Source organism: Triturus cristatus, chromosome 1_2 (genome assembly GCF_964204655.1).
Source record: "Triturus cristatus chromosome 1_2, aTriCri1.1, whole genome shotgun sequence".
In the NCBI taxonomy this organism is placed as follows: domain Eukaryota; kingdom Metazoa; phylum Chordata; class Amphibia; order Caudata; family Salamandridae; genus Triturus; species Triturus cristatus.
Genome location: NC_140580.1, coordinates 306,261,152 through 306,280,068, shown reverse-complemented (window position 1 = coordinate 306,280,068; position 18,917 = coordinate 306,261,152). Strand labels below are relative to the sequence as shown.

Genomic DNA, 18,917 nt, shown 5'->3' with positions numbered 1-18,917 from the left:
GGTTTGTGGTGAGCATCTTCCAAGGGACCATCACAACTATGCGCAAGGCTTGCGAGCAGTTCTTATCGCAAACCACTGTAGACATTTCAGGAATTTCACCAAATTGCATCGGGGCTCTAACGAAGTGGTCATTGCATCTCTGGATCTGGGCACAGACTAGAAAATGGACACCACAGATTTTGAAAAAGCCAAAGCTACATCTAGGCAGCAGTCAGTGCTTAATTTGTAAAACAAAAAAAAAAAAAAAATAGTGCTGGGGCCCTAACCAGAAGGACACTAGAGCGTGCACAATCCGTTCCCCTGGCAGCACTAACACTCTACTAATCTTCACACTCTTAAAAGTGTGACAATTCATACTATTACAGGCCTCCAAAGCTATAAGAATGGCTTTTGAGGCAAATACTAATAATTGGAAATTGAAATAATAAACCGAAGCTGTTGTGCCTGTACCTAAATTGGCAGACACCACTACCATGTAGCAGACCGTAATAAGTCCCGGTGCTGGCAATTAAGTGCCGGTGCTGAGCACCGGAAAGCACTGGCCACTACTTGCCCACGTCCTGGCAAGCAGCGACAAGAAACCAAATGCAGTGGACAAAAGGCAAAGGCATCTGCAGCCAAACATTGAAGAACCACTTTAATATCTTGCAGGAGGGTTGGGAGGGTATAAGAATGTGTGGCAGTGGTTTTCTTCGGGGAGGGAGGGGGGACTCATTTCTAGCAATTGCCTTATTGCCACCCTGGTTTCAGGCAGCAGATATCATCCAGATTACTGAAATGCCCTTTGGATGGCAGAAATCTCTACAGTCCGGAAGTGGATTACATACTAAAATGGATTATAGTGCCATAGTCATTGGCCCATTGCAGCAGTATTGCTTCTTTTGAGGAGATATACGAGAATCCTATAGACCAAAAATTACAGTTGCGTAATACGAGCATCATGGAAACTACTGCCAGAACCTTTGATTGGCACCAACCGTAGCGACATTATGGCGAATTTGTGACTGCTTAACAATTACATCTGCAATACCAAATTCAAAACCATATTGCAGGACACTCCTAAACCTGCTCAAAGAAGGTAATTTCTAGCAGAAATTGACCTGAAGGCTGCCTTCTACGTTCTGATGGAGTAGTTAATAACATTGACAGACTGTTCTGTTAGTGACATGACTAGTAGATCTTCCTGCCCTACAGTGGTGGTCTCTTTTGGGATAGACAAGTCCTCTGTATGGTGAAGACGTATAATGCTTTGCGGAGTGCCCAACTGTACTGTTGTCTGGATCCCTACTGTGGATTGTTTTTTTGGTAATAAGCAAACACTGATCATGCATTTGCACCATGCCATAGTCCTATCTCACTGATTGCGGTCTTATTGTACTGGAAGGGGCACCCAAAAGTGCTACCCTCATAGTGGGGGAAGGCAACCGCCTTCACCAGGAGTTAAGCAGCATGATCGCGGTGGTAGCAGCATACCTTGTAGTGATCAGTAGTAGTGAACAGGACCTTTTTACCCTGTGTCACTGGAGTCAGTCCTACAGGCTCAGTCACCTTCTTAAAAGTTCTATTGCTGTGTGCTTAACTCACCCTTGGCCTGCATCAGGGAGATGTGAAGTGTTGGGCAGCGCAGGAGTAGTGACTGCTTTAGTTGTATGTTTGTTTGGGTAGTACAGTACAAGGGTGGAGCAGTACTGTGCAGTACATGTGGTTAGCACATTTGCTGGGTGTATGTATGCCTGAAAGGGAATACATTCCATGAGCGAGTCTGTGCGTGCGAGATCCGCATGTTCTGGTTGTATGTGTACTTGCGTGAATTACAATACATGCAGATTGAAGAGTTGCGCAGTGTGCACATAGTGAGTGTGTGTGTGTGTGTGTGTGCTGGCAGTACCTTTTTTTTTTAATAACCTTGATTATAGATGGAAAAGTGGGAAAGCTTCAGTGCTGAACAGTGTGCACAGACTGTGTGCGCTGAAGGCATGTGTGCATGTGAGGGTACAATCCATAGTGGTCTGGGTGCTGAACAGCAAGTCTGCTATGAATGTACAGTGAGTGATTGTACCTGCAATTATACATTGTATGGAAGGGACCGTAGGTTCCATTTTGGGAATCCCAGGGGCCTACTTGGTAAAGATGAGAAGGATCTCCCAGACAGATTTGTGTCTTGCTGTGAGCTGGGTGGGGACACAATGAAGGGAAGGAAGAGACTTCCTTTATATCTCAAAAGATTGCCTCTTGATTCGGTGATAGATTGCAAGGAAAGGGCCAGGACACATCTCAGGAAAGGAGATGAGGCTGATAAGAGAATCCTAAAGACTGGGTCTCCGGGATTAACACTTTAAAGCAAATATCGCTGTGATTGACCTCTAGGTGTAATCTCTGGTCACTCCCAGGAATTAATTTGTGAACAATACGCTCCGGAGTTGTGCCTTCTATGACAAACCTCTTTCATGAAGGAAGATGAAAAGGAGAGGTGCCCATTTCAAAAGAAGCATAGAACTTCAAAGACCAGACCCTAAATTATATTTGGTGTCTGGTAATAAACTTTAGGAAAGGGAGGTTGAGTCCCCCAAAATTTGTCATCTGCCAAGCATCCAGACTGGCTGTGTGAGAATTACAAGACTTCTGCCTGGGACTGGGGGGTCAAGGCCTGCTAGTCTCCCTGCTGGGTAAGAGGACATCACCCAGAGAAACCATGACCACCTGCCACAGAGCACCTACCTGCTTGCCAAGACCAGTGTGCCTTGTGAGGAAAAGGAGAGCGTTGGAGAAAGCAAGGTCCAGTGGGGAGCTCTACCGTGAGGACTCCTTGTGTATGGTGTGAGGATTCTACTGAGCACTGATCCGGCCATCACCCTTGTGCAAGATTGTTTTCTGCCACCCCCCATATGCCATGGGAGGGCTGCTGTAGACTGGGCTGTGTTGAGCGCTGTAGGCTCCCGTTACACCTGTGTAGCCACACTGAAGTAACCCCGTATGCCAAAGGGAGCTGCCAGTAAAGTATCATTTTCATAAGTGCCAAGACTTGTGACTATATGGGCTGGGTCACTACAGCTCGAAGAGCCTGCGCCTTTATGGCCATGTAACACGGCAACCACACATGCCAGGAGGAGCTTCCGTTACTACCTTAGTTGCCAAAGGATTTGGGCCACAGTCCGAAGGAGAGACACGCTACAGCTTGCAGGTTGGACCCGCGCTGAGAAGAAACGGTCTTCAACTCACAGCAGAGGAGTGCCAGAGACGCAAAGGATGACGTTGCATCCTCGCTGGCTCCAGTTGGGAACTGAAGAGAGGATTCCCCACCCCCACTGAACAAAGTCAACTTACTGCTTCTTTGTGAGCAGAGATCCGCTCTATCATCTTGAGAGGCCTCTGGCAGCGCAATTCTGAAAAGAGCCTGCACTACCGGATGCTGGGAGCAGCCCAACCTCTTCAAACTGGGAAGGATTCACCGGTGCATGTTTGAAGGCACCCACTGCATCACTGAACTCTTCTGTGCTGCAAGAGTGGGTAAGACTAGAACTGAGCCAGTTGGGTCCTGGGGAACTTGCTGCAACCTGTGCTGCAGCACAAAGACACTTTTGACTAAGTGCCTCAAAGATCAGAAGGGAGAGTTCTTAAGTACGGCCTAATCATTTGCTTTTCCTGATGCAACCACCCGTAAATGGGAAAGGGCTCTGAACACGTTACGCAAAGGAGGGTGGTACAGAGGTTTGCCTGACCAGTTCTAGAGCCTCGACCTTGAAGAATGGTGCATTTCATTGGCTGTGTAGAATTAGAAATAAAATACTGCTTTTTATGTAAAAGCAAGTACTTTGCTGCACATTAATTGATCAGACTGTTTGCACTTTGAGCTATGAGTTTTGTTCACTGACCTGATCTACATGCTTGCTTAGGGAGCCTTGACTGCTCGACTACAGCTGCCACTCTGAGTCAAGTGCAGAAGGGGTACTTGGCACAGCTGAGCGGGATCCATACATAGTAGGTCGGACCCTAGAACATCACGAGTAAAAGGCCTCCACCACAACGGTTGGGCCCAGTAGACCCTACATGCACGGTGACCATCTGAAAGGAGTCTGGCAGTCTCCAAAATGTTTGCTAGTTGGCAGGAGGTTGAGTTTCAATCCTCTATTATGAAAGACACTTCACACACAGGTTTGGGAGTCCCATGCGAGGGACAGAACATATCCTTCTCAAGCGGCTGATGGTACTGCTGGCTGTGAAATCTTTGTCTCACAGGGCAACATGTCGAACAAGGGGAATACAATCATTCTTGTCCTTATAGACAGATGATTTAGCAGGTGGTAAAAATTACGACTGGTAAAAATAAGGTCTCAGTAGTCACACAGCTCTCCTCAGAACATCGAAGTGACGGGCAGGAGACATCCATGTGTTCATTCACACAGTTCTACAGGTCAGCTTAGTCTAGGGGTCTTTGCCTTCAACGGGTAGCTCGGGAGCTACTGGTAGCGCACTAGTACCTCACCAGTACCCTGGAAGCAGCTCCCTTAAGTGCAGCCCAACACAGTACTTAATTCAGAGGGTCTCCCAAAGCCATATTGGTAAAAGTCTTTGCATAAAAAGAACAAGATATGTAGATGTGGAGTTTAGAATAGTAAATCTGTACATACTTGTATAGGTACCTTTGTGAAACTGCATTAGTAAATATTCTGGATGTAATATTTTCAAATCCTTCATTGTAACCTGCATCTGGGTGGCCACAACTAGTGATCTGCAAAGTGTAGCCGCTACTGTGATTTATCTCTGTGGTCATTACATCAACAGTTGTCAAATTCAGTAGCTCAGGACTATTTTCATTGATCAGAAGTAGCTCTTGTTACAGAAAAGGTTGGCGACTCCTGGCTTAGTCTAATGCTGCCTCGCACAAAAAACGCACACTTTTTTTTTTAATGTTTTACTTTTTACAAGGTCCGTCAAATAGCTCATCTGCACACATTGCATATACATAGAAGTACGATGGAATTGCATACAGTAAGTTTTCACATCAACATGCTTCAGGTTTCCTCCTTCGGTGACACTGAATTTACAGGTCAGACAAAAACGCACAAGTTATGTCTCCCAAGTAATTGCATTGTCTATGGATTAGTTGTTTAGCACATTTGTATGCACTTTTACTCAAATCACGATCACTCCAGAGATTCCACATGAGGGTCTTATTGATAAATCTGACATAATCCAGGTGTCTGTGGTTCTCACGCCAGAGGAACATGTGGCACACAGACCACAAGAATCTAGCGGCACAACCACTGCTTCTTATGAAGTCCCTGGGCTAGATCAGCCACCCAAACCACAGGTCGCTGAACACGATTATGCCGCTCATGAATTCTTAGAATTTGGGTTGTTAATTCTCCCACAAAGAAGCAGTGAAAAATGTTTACTCTAATTCTATAACCAAGCTATTCATTTTGAGTAGTTTTCTCTCCTTTGGTAGTGCTGGCCTCATTTGGGGGCCACGGGGCCCCAGCAGTGGTGGTTGAGGTTGTTTGCCACTGGTGTTATGGGTACTGTGTTATCATGGCTCTTCAATCTGAGCGAAGTATTCGGTTTCTGCGCCCAACTCTGAGCAGTGAAAGTGAACATTAAAAGCTGCTTATGGAGGAGATGGTATTGATGGTAGTCTGGTGAGCAAAAGCTCGGACCGCCACAATCGGCCCACAGGAAAAATAACATAGTAAAAGAAAACTACTTAAATTTCATTACAAAGCGAAATGCCACACAATTCCATAAAGGTTTCAAGTACAGGGTTGTAATGTTATCTGCAATTCTCACTGAGGCTTCACGCTTTTTTGTGCCCTCTCCTACTATTGGAGTTCGCCATTGTCTAGACTTTCCAGTGTCGGCTGGGCATAGTTGCAGTTTACTCTGGATTTCTTAATTGACTAGATGGGTAAATAAGTTATATGGCTTTCTTAATTTGACTTCACCCGGGCAAAAGACTTATGTGAGTTTAGTAGGTACCTTTGCACACAGTCTCTTGAGCTGATCACAGCTGAGACCCACTTTTACCAGCTTCTGGCAGGGTTCCTGTGGCAGTTGTTTGTTGATGGGGAGTCTGCAGTAGAAGCCTCTGTCCTACCACAAGTTGCATGGCAGACTGCACGGCAGGCTCTTTTGCGGTTATGGCATCCCAGACCGCAAGCAAATTAACTTTTTGCCAGGGCACTTGCTGCCTCTGGGACAGATCTTCAGCAGGAGTGCGTCTTCAGCAGTTGCTACCTCCATACTGATCAGGGCTTCCCCCTTCAACAGCGACAAGAGATCTTCACCTCTGATGTTGGACAGCAGCACAACCAGTCTTTTGATTCTACAGCAGGACACCAGGTGACACATTAATGCTTCACCCGTGAGTGTCTTGGGGCTGTTTACAACAGGAACTGCTTTAGAAATAGGAGAGACTCAACAGTCGTCAAGAGCAAGATCGCCATACCTTCCTTTTAACTGATGCATACAAAAAAGTGACAAATGGATTTCTTGAGTAAATCTAGCCTCGGGCAAGTAGGCGGGGGCAAATCCCAAGTCGGATTGTTTTGCACACCGTGCCACCTCAGTTTGGACCCTACCATGTGCAAATCAGTTGTGACTTTGCACCAGTGGAAACAGTCCATCCCAAACTGCAGGCTGTGTCATCCCTGAAGGGCGCATCAGCAGGTATAGCTTGGTTGCAGTGGATCAGCCTAGGTTTTTGCCCAACCCTTTGAGAAAAGCTACAGCAGGGCCCTGCTCTTGTGCCCGTCTGCATGGGATGATCTCTGAAAGCATCTGAAGTCCAGATTGAGTACTACTTACAAGTTTAAAAGGAGTAGTTCTATATGTATGCTGTTTGGTGAGAAGCGAGGGCCGACTAAAGAACACGCTTTGAATTTGCAATAACTTCTCCATTAGGAAGTCCATCTCCCTGGCTTTTGCACCATTGTCTCCGCTTTTCCGAGGAAATCCGGAAGATAGGAGGACTGGTGTGATCTGATTATATTAAAATTTGACTTCAACCATGAATGTTCAACCAAGGTCCCTGTTTCTTGGTGGTGTATCGCACATCAAGGGTAAAAGTGTACACATAGTATAGTAAGAAACTGGGCTGGCTTTCAGCAGACAGATTTCCCCCTGTCATCTGACACCTTCGAGTTTTGGAGTAGTTAAAAGGCAATCAAGAGACCTGGATGTTTCTATATTCACACGAATGCAAAGACAACCTGAAGGCGAACCACCAATTTGTGCAGGCATACCATGTGTTCTCAGTGACCACAACTCTCCTTGTTGATGGTTTCCTCATCCTGCACTCAGTCTTATGGTTGAAAACCTTAGAATGGAGATGTAACTGAGGATACGAGGGAGAGACCAGCAAGACTTCACTCCTCTAGGGGTATAGTCAAAAAGAACTGTGATACTGTGTCTGGAATCTGCTGCCACCCTTTTTTAGTCGCCCTGTAACAGCTTATGAAGGGTGCCCTATACGTGCTCAGCGTCACAGGCTTCACTTTGGGTATGCACTTTACCTAGTGGTGCAAGGTATGGGTAAAAACACAGGCAACAAGAGTGGACTTGCTGGTAAGGTCCACTGGTGGAAAAGCGCAGGATAGGTCAAGAAAACAAATAACGGAAAGGTGGGCCGGAAGTGCCTCATGTGTTTCAAACCTTGCAGAGACTTCGGTCACTACACCCACCAGTGTGTTTTTTTTAAACCGTTTTAATTTCTTTGTCATTTTCTGAATTGTAAAACCTTGCTTTGAATCTTTCTGCAATTGTGTGTTTTTGATAGGCATTTGCTGTTGAAATAATTAAAAGCACGCATGAACAGTGGAAGGACTTGGTAAATGAGAAAACAGACCGAGGAGAAATCAACTGGTAAGATTACTTTTCATACTAGATAAAAAATGAAATGCCTTTTTGAACAGGATATTTTTTTAGACTAGTCTTAAAAATAAATTTGCTTAATTAGCATTGTTCCTATTAGTTTAATTTGTTCACATTCCATGTAGTGTGAATGACCATAGCCTGGTTCTTTTTTTGAGTTTTTTGTTTTGCAGCGGGAATCTTTTCTGGAATCCTATGCTGTGCATCATTCCACAATCTAGTGGTTGGGTCTGGAACTCTCCTCTTGCATATTAGTCCTTCGCCTTCCTCTTTTTTTAATTTTCTTTTTATTTTGTTTGGCGACGACTAGCCTCACCATTTGGTGTCCAGTCCATCCTCTCCTGACATCAGATCTCCCTCCCCGGAAGCCTCCACACATGGTTTCAACCTTCAAATTCTTTCTGTGGTTGGGTGAGGAAACATTCCGAAGGCTCCCCAGTAGCTGAAAGAAGATTATCCTGACAGTTTGTTCAAGAAAATGCTGACGTTCCACAGGAAAATCATTGATACCATTATGCGGTTTGGAGAACCCAGTCGAGTTATTCCCACAGTGTAAAGAAGTAAGGGTAGTAGGATACTTCACGTCGAAGGAACATTGGAGAATGTATGGACGTTGGGGGGGGGGGGGGGGGGCCTGTTCAGGTGATATGGAGACCACACCTTTTCAGTTCTACCCAGAGTGTCATCACAAGTTTGCCCAGAAGGACAACCATCAGGTGCAACCTTTTGTCTACCAAGAGTCTACTTTACCGACAACTGTGAGGCCTGCACAGAATTCAAACCAAAGACCTTAAGAGCAAGGAAGAAACCAAGGCAAACAACTATGCCATGCAGGTGCAGATGGAAACGGTCATTGAGAGACCTGGGGTTGTCTAGCGAGGAGTAGGACAACATCTCTAAAGGAGCCAAGGGAGAGGGCTGGGACGTAGAAAAGGAGGTCATTGACGTCTAACGAGGACACTGAAAACAGAAGAATAAACCGAAACTGGTAACGTTGAAGAAACAGAGTGCAGGTGAGTCTCGAACAATACTCTAGAGCACCAAAAACTGCGTTTGTATCGAAGTTCTCACCGACTAAAGACAAGCGGAAGGTGAAAGAACCCCTCTGATCCCAAACCAAGGACACTGCAGGCAGACGTGCTGCTGAAAAGACTCTGGTGTGGAAGGACGACTAAAGTGGCGAGAAGGGGAAGAAAGGGTCAACTGAAACAGTCACCAGAAGCCTCAATGTTGAACAGATCAACACTCCCATACTTGATGCTGAAGAGCGTGCGATCGAAAGAAAAGGCATCTCAATGGCGAAATGGCTGCAATCGTCTCAGAAAAAGGATTTCGACTCTTCTCTCAAAGAGTTCAGTATTCCATTGAAAGCTTCGACAGGGCACGCACAATAGGGCAAGGACTTAGGAGAATAAGAGTCTTCACTGACCCCAGAGCCACAGTGTTAGAAATGGAGGTCTCTAGTTGGCAAGGGCTTGAACCTTTGTCCAAGTAAGGACCCTTCCTTCTAGTCCGGATAAGGGGGGGGGGGGGGGGGGGGGGGGGGGGTTACACTACTAAAATAAACCTGCTCACCCACTTGGTAGCTTGGCACGAGCAGTCAGGCTTACCTTAGAGGCAGTGTGTAAAGCATTTTCACATAACCAATAGTAACATAGTGACCGCACACAAAAGGACACCACACCAGTTTAGAGAAATATCCAATATTTTATATCCACAAGACCAAAAAACTATTCAAGTCCACAATACACTCCTAAAAGTATCAAATACTCAAAAATAGACTTGAAATGCAGTCCCTTAAGCTCCTCTGGGGCTATCACGGTGTCATGAACAACCATTCCAAACCGTTCTGGCTGACTGTGGCGTGACGGGCCAGCTATGGTGTCCGGAAGACCCGCAAAACAGTACCTTTTAGAAATATAGGGCATCGGCGACCTTTCATTGAGCTCCGATGAACCGGCATCTGTTCCGGAAGTTGGTGCAGGAGTCATCAAGCCCTTGGAGTCGCACACGTTCCAGATCGAACTCCTCGCGGTTGAAGTCTGGAGCGCTGGTGTCTGCAGGCGTCTGGTGCTGCAGGTCCCTCAGGTCACAGCGCCTCAGTGACGGTCGTCCAGCGGTGTTGGTTAAAACAGGGTTGCGGTGCTCGCTGCTGTGCTGGCAGGTCACGGTGCAAGCAGCATTGTTGTCGTTGCGGAAGCACTGTCGTCGGCTGACTAACTGGAGTTGATGTCACCAGCATTGGAAGGCCAAGGCTGCGGTGCGGGATGAGGACGGTGTGTCCTGTAACTTACGAGCGGTGCCCTCGTACCACGGTGCATGCAGCGGCGTCATGCAGCTTGGAGCGTCTGCGTTGGAGATACCAAGGCGGCATCATGAAGCGAGGCGGTGCAAAGTGCGGTGCCCACAGGTCACGGTGCAAGCAACTAATCGGTGGCGAGTGGCGTCTGTGAGACCAGGGTTGCTGTGCGGCAGTGCCCTCTGCGGTGCCTTCAGGACACTGAGTCGGCAGCGGCATTGTAGACGGCCTCAGGTTGCTTTTTCTTCAGCTGCAGCACAAAACACACAGGCCCCAGTGCTGATTGCAGAAGAATTTGAAGTCTCTGCTGTTCCCGAGGCTTCCTGAACAGGGGGCAAGCTCCAGCTCAAGCCCTTGGAGAAACTCAAAGTTGCAGATAGTTAGTCCTGTCCTTTCACTGTCAAAGACAGAAGCGTCCACTGCAGGCCAACACAGCAAAACACTCTGCAAAGTGGTGGTTCCTCCTCACAGCTCTTCCAGCTATTCTTCTTGGCAGTCATCTTGATCCAAAAGCGTTCTAAAGTTTAGGGGTTTGGGCCCCACCTTTTTATAACTCAATCTTTTTCTCTGGAGGCAGAGAGTCCCTTTGCCCAGCCAGAACCAGTTCTGTCCTCTTGGTGCAGCTTCCTGGCAGGAGGTGGAGACCGCATTGTCAGAGGCAGACCAGGACCATTCAGGTGGAAGGAAATCTCCTCCACCCCCCCTCCCCCCACTCTAAATGCAGCCCAGCCCTGACCAATCCAGACTCTCTGGAGCCACTGCTCCTCCCCAGCCCCTCAAAGGCATACAATCAATCCACATCTTAGTAGAGGCACACTGCTAGGATGTGGCACACGAAGCAAGAAAATACCTACTTTCTAAAAGTGGTATTTTCAAACGCAGAATGTAAAAATCACCCTCACTAAAAGATGCATTTTAACATTCGGAGTTCAGAAATACTAAAATTTATTTTCCTGATTTGTTCCCAGGGGTAGTTATGTTTATAAGATGTTCTAAGCAAACTCCCCATTCTATCCTGTGGGCTCAGGTAGCCTTGCAAAAGTGAAAAACGAAATTGGCAGTATTTCATTTTCAGGACCTACCACACACACACCAGGGCATGTCCTACGTTTCACATACATTGCACCCTGCCCACAGGGGTACTTTGGGCCTACCTTTGGGGTGACTCGCATGTAAGAAAAAGGAAGGTTAGAGCCTGGCAAGGGAGTGCACTTTCCAAGTCGACATGGCAGTTGCACACTGCGCACAAACCCTGCAGTGGCAGGTCTGAGTTACCTTTTCAGGGCTACTTATGTGGGTGGCACAATCGGTGCTGCCGACCCACTAGTAGCTTTTGATTTACAGGCCCTGGCACACTAGTGCACTTCACTCGGAGGTTACCAGTAAATCAAATATGCCTATCGTGGAAACACCAATCCATAATACAAATTTCAGAGAGAGCATATGCACTTAAGCACTGAATAGCAATGGTAAAGTGCAGAGTCCTAAAACCACCTACAGCAGGTCAGGAAAAAGTAGGAGGAAGAAGCAAAGTTTAGGGATAACCCTGCAAAAAGGGCCATCTCCAGCACACAGGAGGAGCAGGTGAGGAAGAGAGCCCAGAGGCCCGGTTCAAGATATGGAGGGTTGTGCGACTGAAAACACAATGGCAGGACCTCAATCTCCCAGAGGAAGGAATAGGCAAATATCCATTGGGTTCTTCGCCCGTGGACGATAGTTCCATGTACAACCAACTACTAGAGGGCTGCTGACAAGTATGGTCTACAATTGGAGGGAAGGTCCTAAACATGTGTTCGAGGCATATGAGCTGCAGATTGTACACTTAGCATAGGTCGCCATCTGGTGTTGGGCCCGGATGTTTGCAGTTTGTTTTTCTTCTTGGACCGTCTTTGGAAGTCCCGAGTTTGGTGACTCCTCCTTCGGTCCGTACTGCGCATGGGCTTCGGCTCCATCCTCAGATTGTTTTTTTCCGCCATCGGGCTCGGATGTGATACTTCGTGCTCCGGCTTCGAACTTCTACGGTTCCAGCCTCGACGGAAAATCCTCGATTCTTCGAGTCCCTTCATCATCTTCATCTCTCGAAGCGGCACTTTTCCATCCCGTACATCGACACCGGCCTTCGGGCCCTCCGCGACTCCGGTCCCGGCCGATGGAAAGGACTCCGTTTAAAAAGTGCCCAAAATGTGGGTCTAAATTTCCCCACACCGACCTCCATCAGGTGTGTAACCTTTGCCTCTCTCCGGAACACGAGGCTAGAGACTGCCCCGCCTGCAAGTCTTTTCGATCGAAGAAAACGATCCGAGATCGAAGAGCTCGACGCACCATGGCGCACTCATCCTCTGCAGCTCCACCGGACATCTTCGGAGACGACGCCGAAGCTTCGGGGCAGACACACACCGAACGGGGGGAACACATCGTCAGCGCTTCCGAGGCCGACGACTCAGACCTGGAGGACGTCACACCAGGACAGCGGGCCGTGAGTACTATGCCCCCTCCCAACCCCGCACCGAAAACCAAAGAGACTCCGGTTACTCCCTCGCCTGCCGGCCTGGGCAAAACCAAAACCAAAGCCTCGATCACCCCACCTTCGGGCCCGGTGTCGAAGCACCCAAAGTCTCACGGCAGCTCGGGATCGAGCCAGCCGACGCACGGTGCCGATAAACAGCATCCGGCACCAAAGCCTGCAAAATCCAGCTCGACTCCGAAACCACCGGTGCCGAAGCCTGGACACTCGGGGCCGACCAAACACAAACAGAAATCGGTCGGCACCGATGCTCCGGCGCCGAAACAGCATTCGACGCCGAAACACACGGAGACCTCGAAAAAGCATGGCGTACACAGAACATCGAAACCTCCGGTTCCGAAATCGCCGGTGCCGACGGACGACTCGGCGCCATTGGCTCTGTTTACACCAGACCCTTTACAAAAGACTTTGTCCAGAGATCCGAAGACTGGCCTTTTGACTGTAATCACTAAAACGTCGCCTTGAGGCTCCGGCTCCTCCTCCTCCACCCAAAAAGAGGGACTCAGCTACTTCTCCCCTCAGAGTACCCTCCCCACTGCCACCCCCCCTCCCACCTCCACCCCCTCCACCTTTACCTCACTACGATCCGGCCCCATCCCCAGATCCGGATGACGGGGACCCGGACAATGACCCAGGGGACGCCCCATTGGATTCCACTCCACCAAGGACCCCAGATCCATGGGAGGATTATAATAACCCTGACATACCTAATGCACCTCAAGACGACCTATACCCATCAAGGCCGTCTCCTCCAGAGGACTCTTTAGGTTTCCACCATTTAGTGCAGAGAGCAGCACACTACCATGGGGTGGACATGCACAGTGAACCAGTGGAAGAAGACTTCCTACTGGATACATTTGATTTACAAGACCGTTCCACTGCTATTTTACCCATGCTTAAGGGTGTCACCAAGCACGCTACAGAGGTATTCAAAGACCCTGTCAGAGCCAGAGTACTAAACCCTAGAATAGAGAAGAAGTACAAGGCGGCACCCACAGACCCTGCATACATCAAGGGCCCTGCTCCCCTAGATTCCCTAGTTGTCTCCACAGCTAGAAAGCGGGCTAACTCCCAATCCTCAGGAGATGCCCCACCGCCAGACAAGGAATCTAAACTTCTGGACGCGTCTGGTAAACGCACCGCCTACCAGGCTGCAAACATGTGGCGCATGGCAAATACACAAGCACTGCTTGCGCGATATGATAGAGCACACTATGACGAACTAGAGGCTCTTATGCAGCACCTTCCAGAAAAATACAAGCGCCAAGCTCATGACCTGATACAGGAGGGCAAACTAATCACAAACACCTCCATTAAGTGTGCCCTCGATGCAGCAGACACTGCTTCTAGAGCCATAAATACCAGTGTCCTGCTTCGCCGCCATGCCTGGCTCAGGATATCAGGGTTCAAGCCTGAGGTCCAGACATCAATACTCAATCACACCTTTGACCAGCAAACACTCGTTGGCCCAAAGGTAGACGAAGCGCTAGAAAAAATGAAGAAAGATACAGACACAGCGAAGTCTATGGGAGCGCTACAAACACAAGCCTCTAAGCGTTCCTTTCGACGCTCGTCCTTTCGTGGCACAGGTAGAGGCTCCTCCACCGATAATGCCTCTACCTCCTACAAATCCCCTCCTCAAAATACCTTTTCAAAGGGCAACCAAAGAGGTGGTTACAGAGGCAACAACAATAAGGGCAGGGGCAAAACCAACAACACCCGTTCTGCCACCCCACCCGCACAATGACTCCCCCCCCGCTCCCCCCAGACCATTCCACTCCGGTCGGGGGCAGACTACAAGATTTTATTCACGTATGGGAGTCCATAACATCGGACAAATGGGTGACCCAAATCATTCGGTCAGGGTACTGTCTCGAGCTAACATCTACCCCACCCAACATCCCACCAAGGCACCGCCCAATGTCCCAAGAACATTCCACACTGCTCAAACAAGAGGTACTCTCGCTCCTCCAGAAACATGCTATAGAGCAGGTACCCGTCAATCAACGAAATCTAGGGGTCTACTCCCTATATTTCTTAATCCCAAAGAGAGACGAGACCCTCAGACCCATTCTGGATCTCCGGCCTCTAAATGCCTACATACATTCAGACCACTTTCACATGGTCACCTTACAACAAGTCCTCCCACTCCTCTGCCAGGGAGACTTTCTCACAACACTGGATCTGAAAGACGCGTACTTTCACATTCCAATACACCCCTCTCACAGGAAATACCTCAGGTTCGTGGTGGACGGGCAACATTACCAATTCAAGGTTCTCCCCTTCGGGGTCACCACTGCACCACGGGTGTTTACCAAATGCCTAGCAGTAGTAGCAGCACACCTCAGACGTCAACATATTCACGTCTTCCCTTACTTAGACGACTGGCTGATAAAAGCCGCGTCCTACCACCGATGCGTGCAACATACAAACAGCACCATCCAACTGCTTCATCAGCTAGGCTTCACGGTGAACTACCAAAAGTCCCACCTCATACCATCTCACACGAAGCAATATCTCGGGGCCACTATAGACACCTCAAAAGGTATTGCCTATCCAAACTCAGCCAGAATCACAAGCATTCTAGCCTTACGCAAAATATTCCTTCCTCAACACTCTCTCCCAGCAAGAGTGTTTATGAAGCTCATAGGGATGATGGCATCTTCATAGTGCCCCATGCAAGACTCCACATGCGTCCACTTCAGGAGTGCCTAGCACAACAGTGGAACCAGGCCCAGGGTCAGCTGACGGATCTGGTGTTGGTGGACGGCCGCACACATCACTCTCTGCAGTGGTGGAACACCACAAACCTTTCCAAAGGACGGCCGTTCCTGGACCCGGTTCCTCAAGTGACTCTAACAGCGGACGCATCGCTCTCCGGCTGGGGAGCGCACCTCTTACACCTCACAATGCAAGGTCTATGGACGCCACAGCAAAAAACGCTCCACATCAACCATCTGGAGCTTTTGGCGATCTTTCTAGCCCTAAAATCTTTCCAAAAGCAGATCTCAGGCAAAGCAGTCCTCATTCGCACAGACAACATGACTGCGATGTATTATATACAGAAACAGGGGGGGACACACTCTCCCCAGCTCTCCCGCTTAGCCCAGAGCATATGGAGATGGGCAATTCCCCAAAACATCTTTCTCCTGGCACAGCATGTTCCAGGCGTACAAAACACCATAGCAGATCTGCTCAGCAGACAGGCTCAACAACTACACGAATGGGAACTGCATCCACAAGTTCTTCACCCATTCTTCCAACAGTGGGGGCATCCTCAAATAGACCTCTTCGCCACCCACGAAAACAAAAAATGCCCAAGCTTCGCCGCCAGATACCCACACCCATTGTCCAAGGGCAATGCGATATGGATGAACTGGTCAGGCAGATTTGCATACGCCTTTCCACCTCTCCCACTAATTCCATTAGTGGTCAGGAAACTACAACAGCACTCCCTCACACTCATTCTGGTAGCTCCAACGTGGGCGAGGCAGCCGTGGTACACCACGCTACTACAACTATCAGTGGTACCACATCAAAAACTGTACCTATCCCCATGCCTCCTAACCCAGAACCATGGAGAAATCAGGCACCCGGACCCAGCTCAGCTCAACCTGGCGATCTGGCTCCTGAAATCTTAGAATTCGGGTACCTTAATCTTCCCCCTGATTGCATGAACATCATCATGGAAGCCAGACGTCCTACCACTAGAGCATGCTATGCCGCAAAGTGGAAAAGATTTGTAATGTACTGCCGTAACAATACAATCAACCCTTTAGATGCATCCATACAGCATATCATATGCTATCTGCTCCATCTTCACAGGTGTAACCTGGCATATTCATCCATACGCCTACACCTAGCAGCGATCGCTGCCCATCTACAAAACAGACAGCATTTATCTCTCTTCAGAGTGCCCGCTATTAAAGCCTTCATGGAAGGCCTTAAACGAGTAATTCCTCCCAGGGCACCACCCTCCCCTGTATGGAATCTAAATTTAGTCCTTACACGACTTATGGGTCCACCCTTCGAACCAATGCACAAATGTGAGCTACAATTTCTCACCTGGAAAACAGCTTTCCTTGTAGCTATCACTTCCCTTAGAAGGGTTGGTGAAATACAAGCGTTCACCATACAGGAACCCTACATACAAATGCATCACAGCAAAGTCATACTTCGCACAAATCCGAAGTTCCTGCCCAAAGTCATTTCCCCCTTCCACCTCAATCAATCAGTGGAATTACCTGTCTTCTTTTCGCAACCCCAATCTGTTGCGGAAAGGGCCTTACACACACTGGATGTGAAAAGGGCGTTGCTATACTACATACAAAGAACGCAACCCTTCAGGAAGACCAAACAGTTGTTCGTTTCCTTCTCTCCACCACATAAAGGCAACCCCATCTCAAAATCAGGGATAGCTAGGTGGATTGTAAAATGCATACAAATTTGCTATCAGAAGGCAAAGAGAACATTATCTGTTCCCCCTAAAGCCCACTCTACAAGAAAGTTAGGGGCTTCTATGGCTTTTCTAGGGAATATACCCTTAGATGACATATGCAAGGCAGCCACATGGTCTACACCGCACACATTCACAAAACACTACTGTGTAGATGTGCACTCCCAGCAGCAAGCTAGGGTGGGCCAGGCTGTACTAAAGACACTTTTTCAAACAGCTGCAACGGATACCGGTGGTCGCCGCTAAGGTTGGGTACTGCTATATAATCTATGCTAAGTGTACAATCTGCAGCTCATATGCCTCGAACGGAATATGCTACTTACCAGTATGCATCTGTTCTTGGCATGTAGAGCTGCAGAGTTGTACACGCCCACCCGCCTCCCCGGCTACCTGTATCCGTTCCAGTACATCTTATTTAGATACTACACACATGGGTTTCTCACTGTGATTACCAAGCTCCATCATTTCCCTGTTGGCGAAAAACAATCTGAGGATGGAGCCGAAGCCCATGCGCAGTACGGACCGAAGGAGGAGTCACCAAACTCGGGACTTCCAAAGACGGTCCAAGAAGAAAAACAAACTGCAAACATCCGGGCCCAACACCAGATGGCGACCTATGCTAAGTGTACAACTCTGCAGCTCTACATGCCAAGAACAGATGCATACTGGTAAGTAGCATATTCCTTATTACCGTCTGAGTAAGAGTTAATACCTGCCCGTACTCCCAAGCACACTGGACTGGGGGAGAGAGACCGTTCAAGGAACATACAGGTCAGTGGCACCCAGGGCCAAAAAAAAAAGTACAATCACCCCACAAAGGACCCACCATATATTACAGCTAATACGCCAGCGGCTTCAATCATTGCAGCCACTGCCAGGAGGAGGGGAAATGTGCCAACTACCTCTGGACCGCCTCTGAATAAGGAGAGTAAGAGAATGGGCATGAGAATGGGCATGATGGTGAGGAAGTTTGAAAGAAGAGCAGCAACACAATGGTGCATAGCTAACTCTAATGCCCTGCTCAACAGACCTGCTAATCCACACTGGGAAGAGATGGCGGAGCTGATGAAACCTCTACCGTAGCAATATCAAAAGAGCGGCATCCCTTGCAGAAGAAGGGACGAATATCGCTAACAGCTGTTTGAAATCTGCACTAAAAGTGGCAGACTCAGTGGGCTAATAAACGATGGCAGAAACCACCCTAAGAAGGCCTGCCTGGCTAAGGGTGTTGGGCTTCAAAAAAATCATTCAAGCAAATCTCATTAACACCCCTTTCAATGGATAAACCCTTTTTGGGAGCGCAGTGGACGATACCTTGCAGCAGCTGAAGGATAACGATACTGCAAAATCGATGGGAGCCATACAGTTTAGGAGACATGAAAGTAGATCTACCAGAAGAATGGTGGCTAGAGAGGGCTTTCAAAGTGCTACCACACCCCAAAACTTTCAAAGTACAAGCCAGGCGCGCGCACACCAACCAAACAGTGGCAGTACCAAGCACCGCAGAGGCAACTAGGTCATGTACAGGCGAGAGGCGGATCTCAGCCACCGAGCGGGGCGGCTGCACCAGAGAGCAAGTGACTTGTAAAACCAACACCTCCAACCACACATGACACCTGTTTGGGGAGGGTGGTGAGGATAGGATCCTTCTTCCAGGAGCGGAGGAAGGTCACTTTAGACATGTTAATACTCCATCATCCAACACGGCTATTGCATAGAATTGGTCATACACCTACCGGTGTGAAAAACATCCTCCCAAGAGAAGAAAA

At 48.4% G+C, this 18,917-nt stretch overlaps 1 protein-coding gene across 1 annotated transcript in view; it reads left to right on the top strand.

The window, feature by feature from the left end:
* PPA1 (inorganic pyrophosphatase 1) overlaps positions 1 to 18,917 on the top strand; it is a 212,331-nt gene that overhangs the window by 152,573 nt on the left and 40,841 nt on the right. The window contains exon 8 of the mRNA XM_085603855.1: positions 7,775 to 7,860. Within this exon, the coding sequence (XP_085459981.1) occupies positions 7,775 to 7,860 (86 nt within the window). The remainder of the gene's footprint in view (positions 1 to 7,774; positions 7,861 to 18,917) is intronic.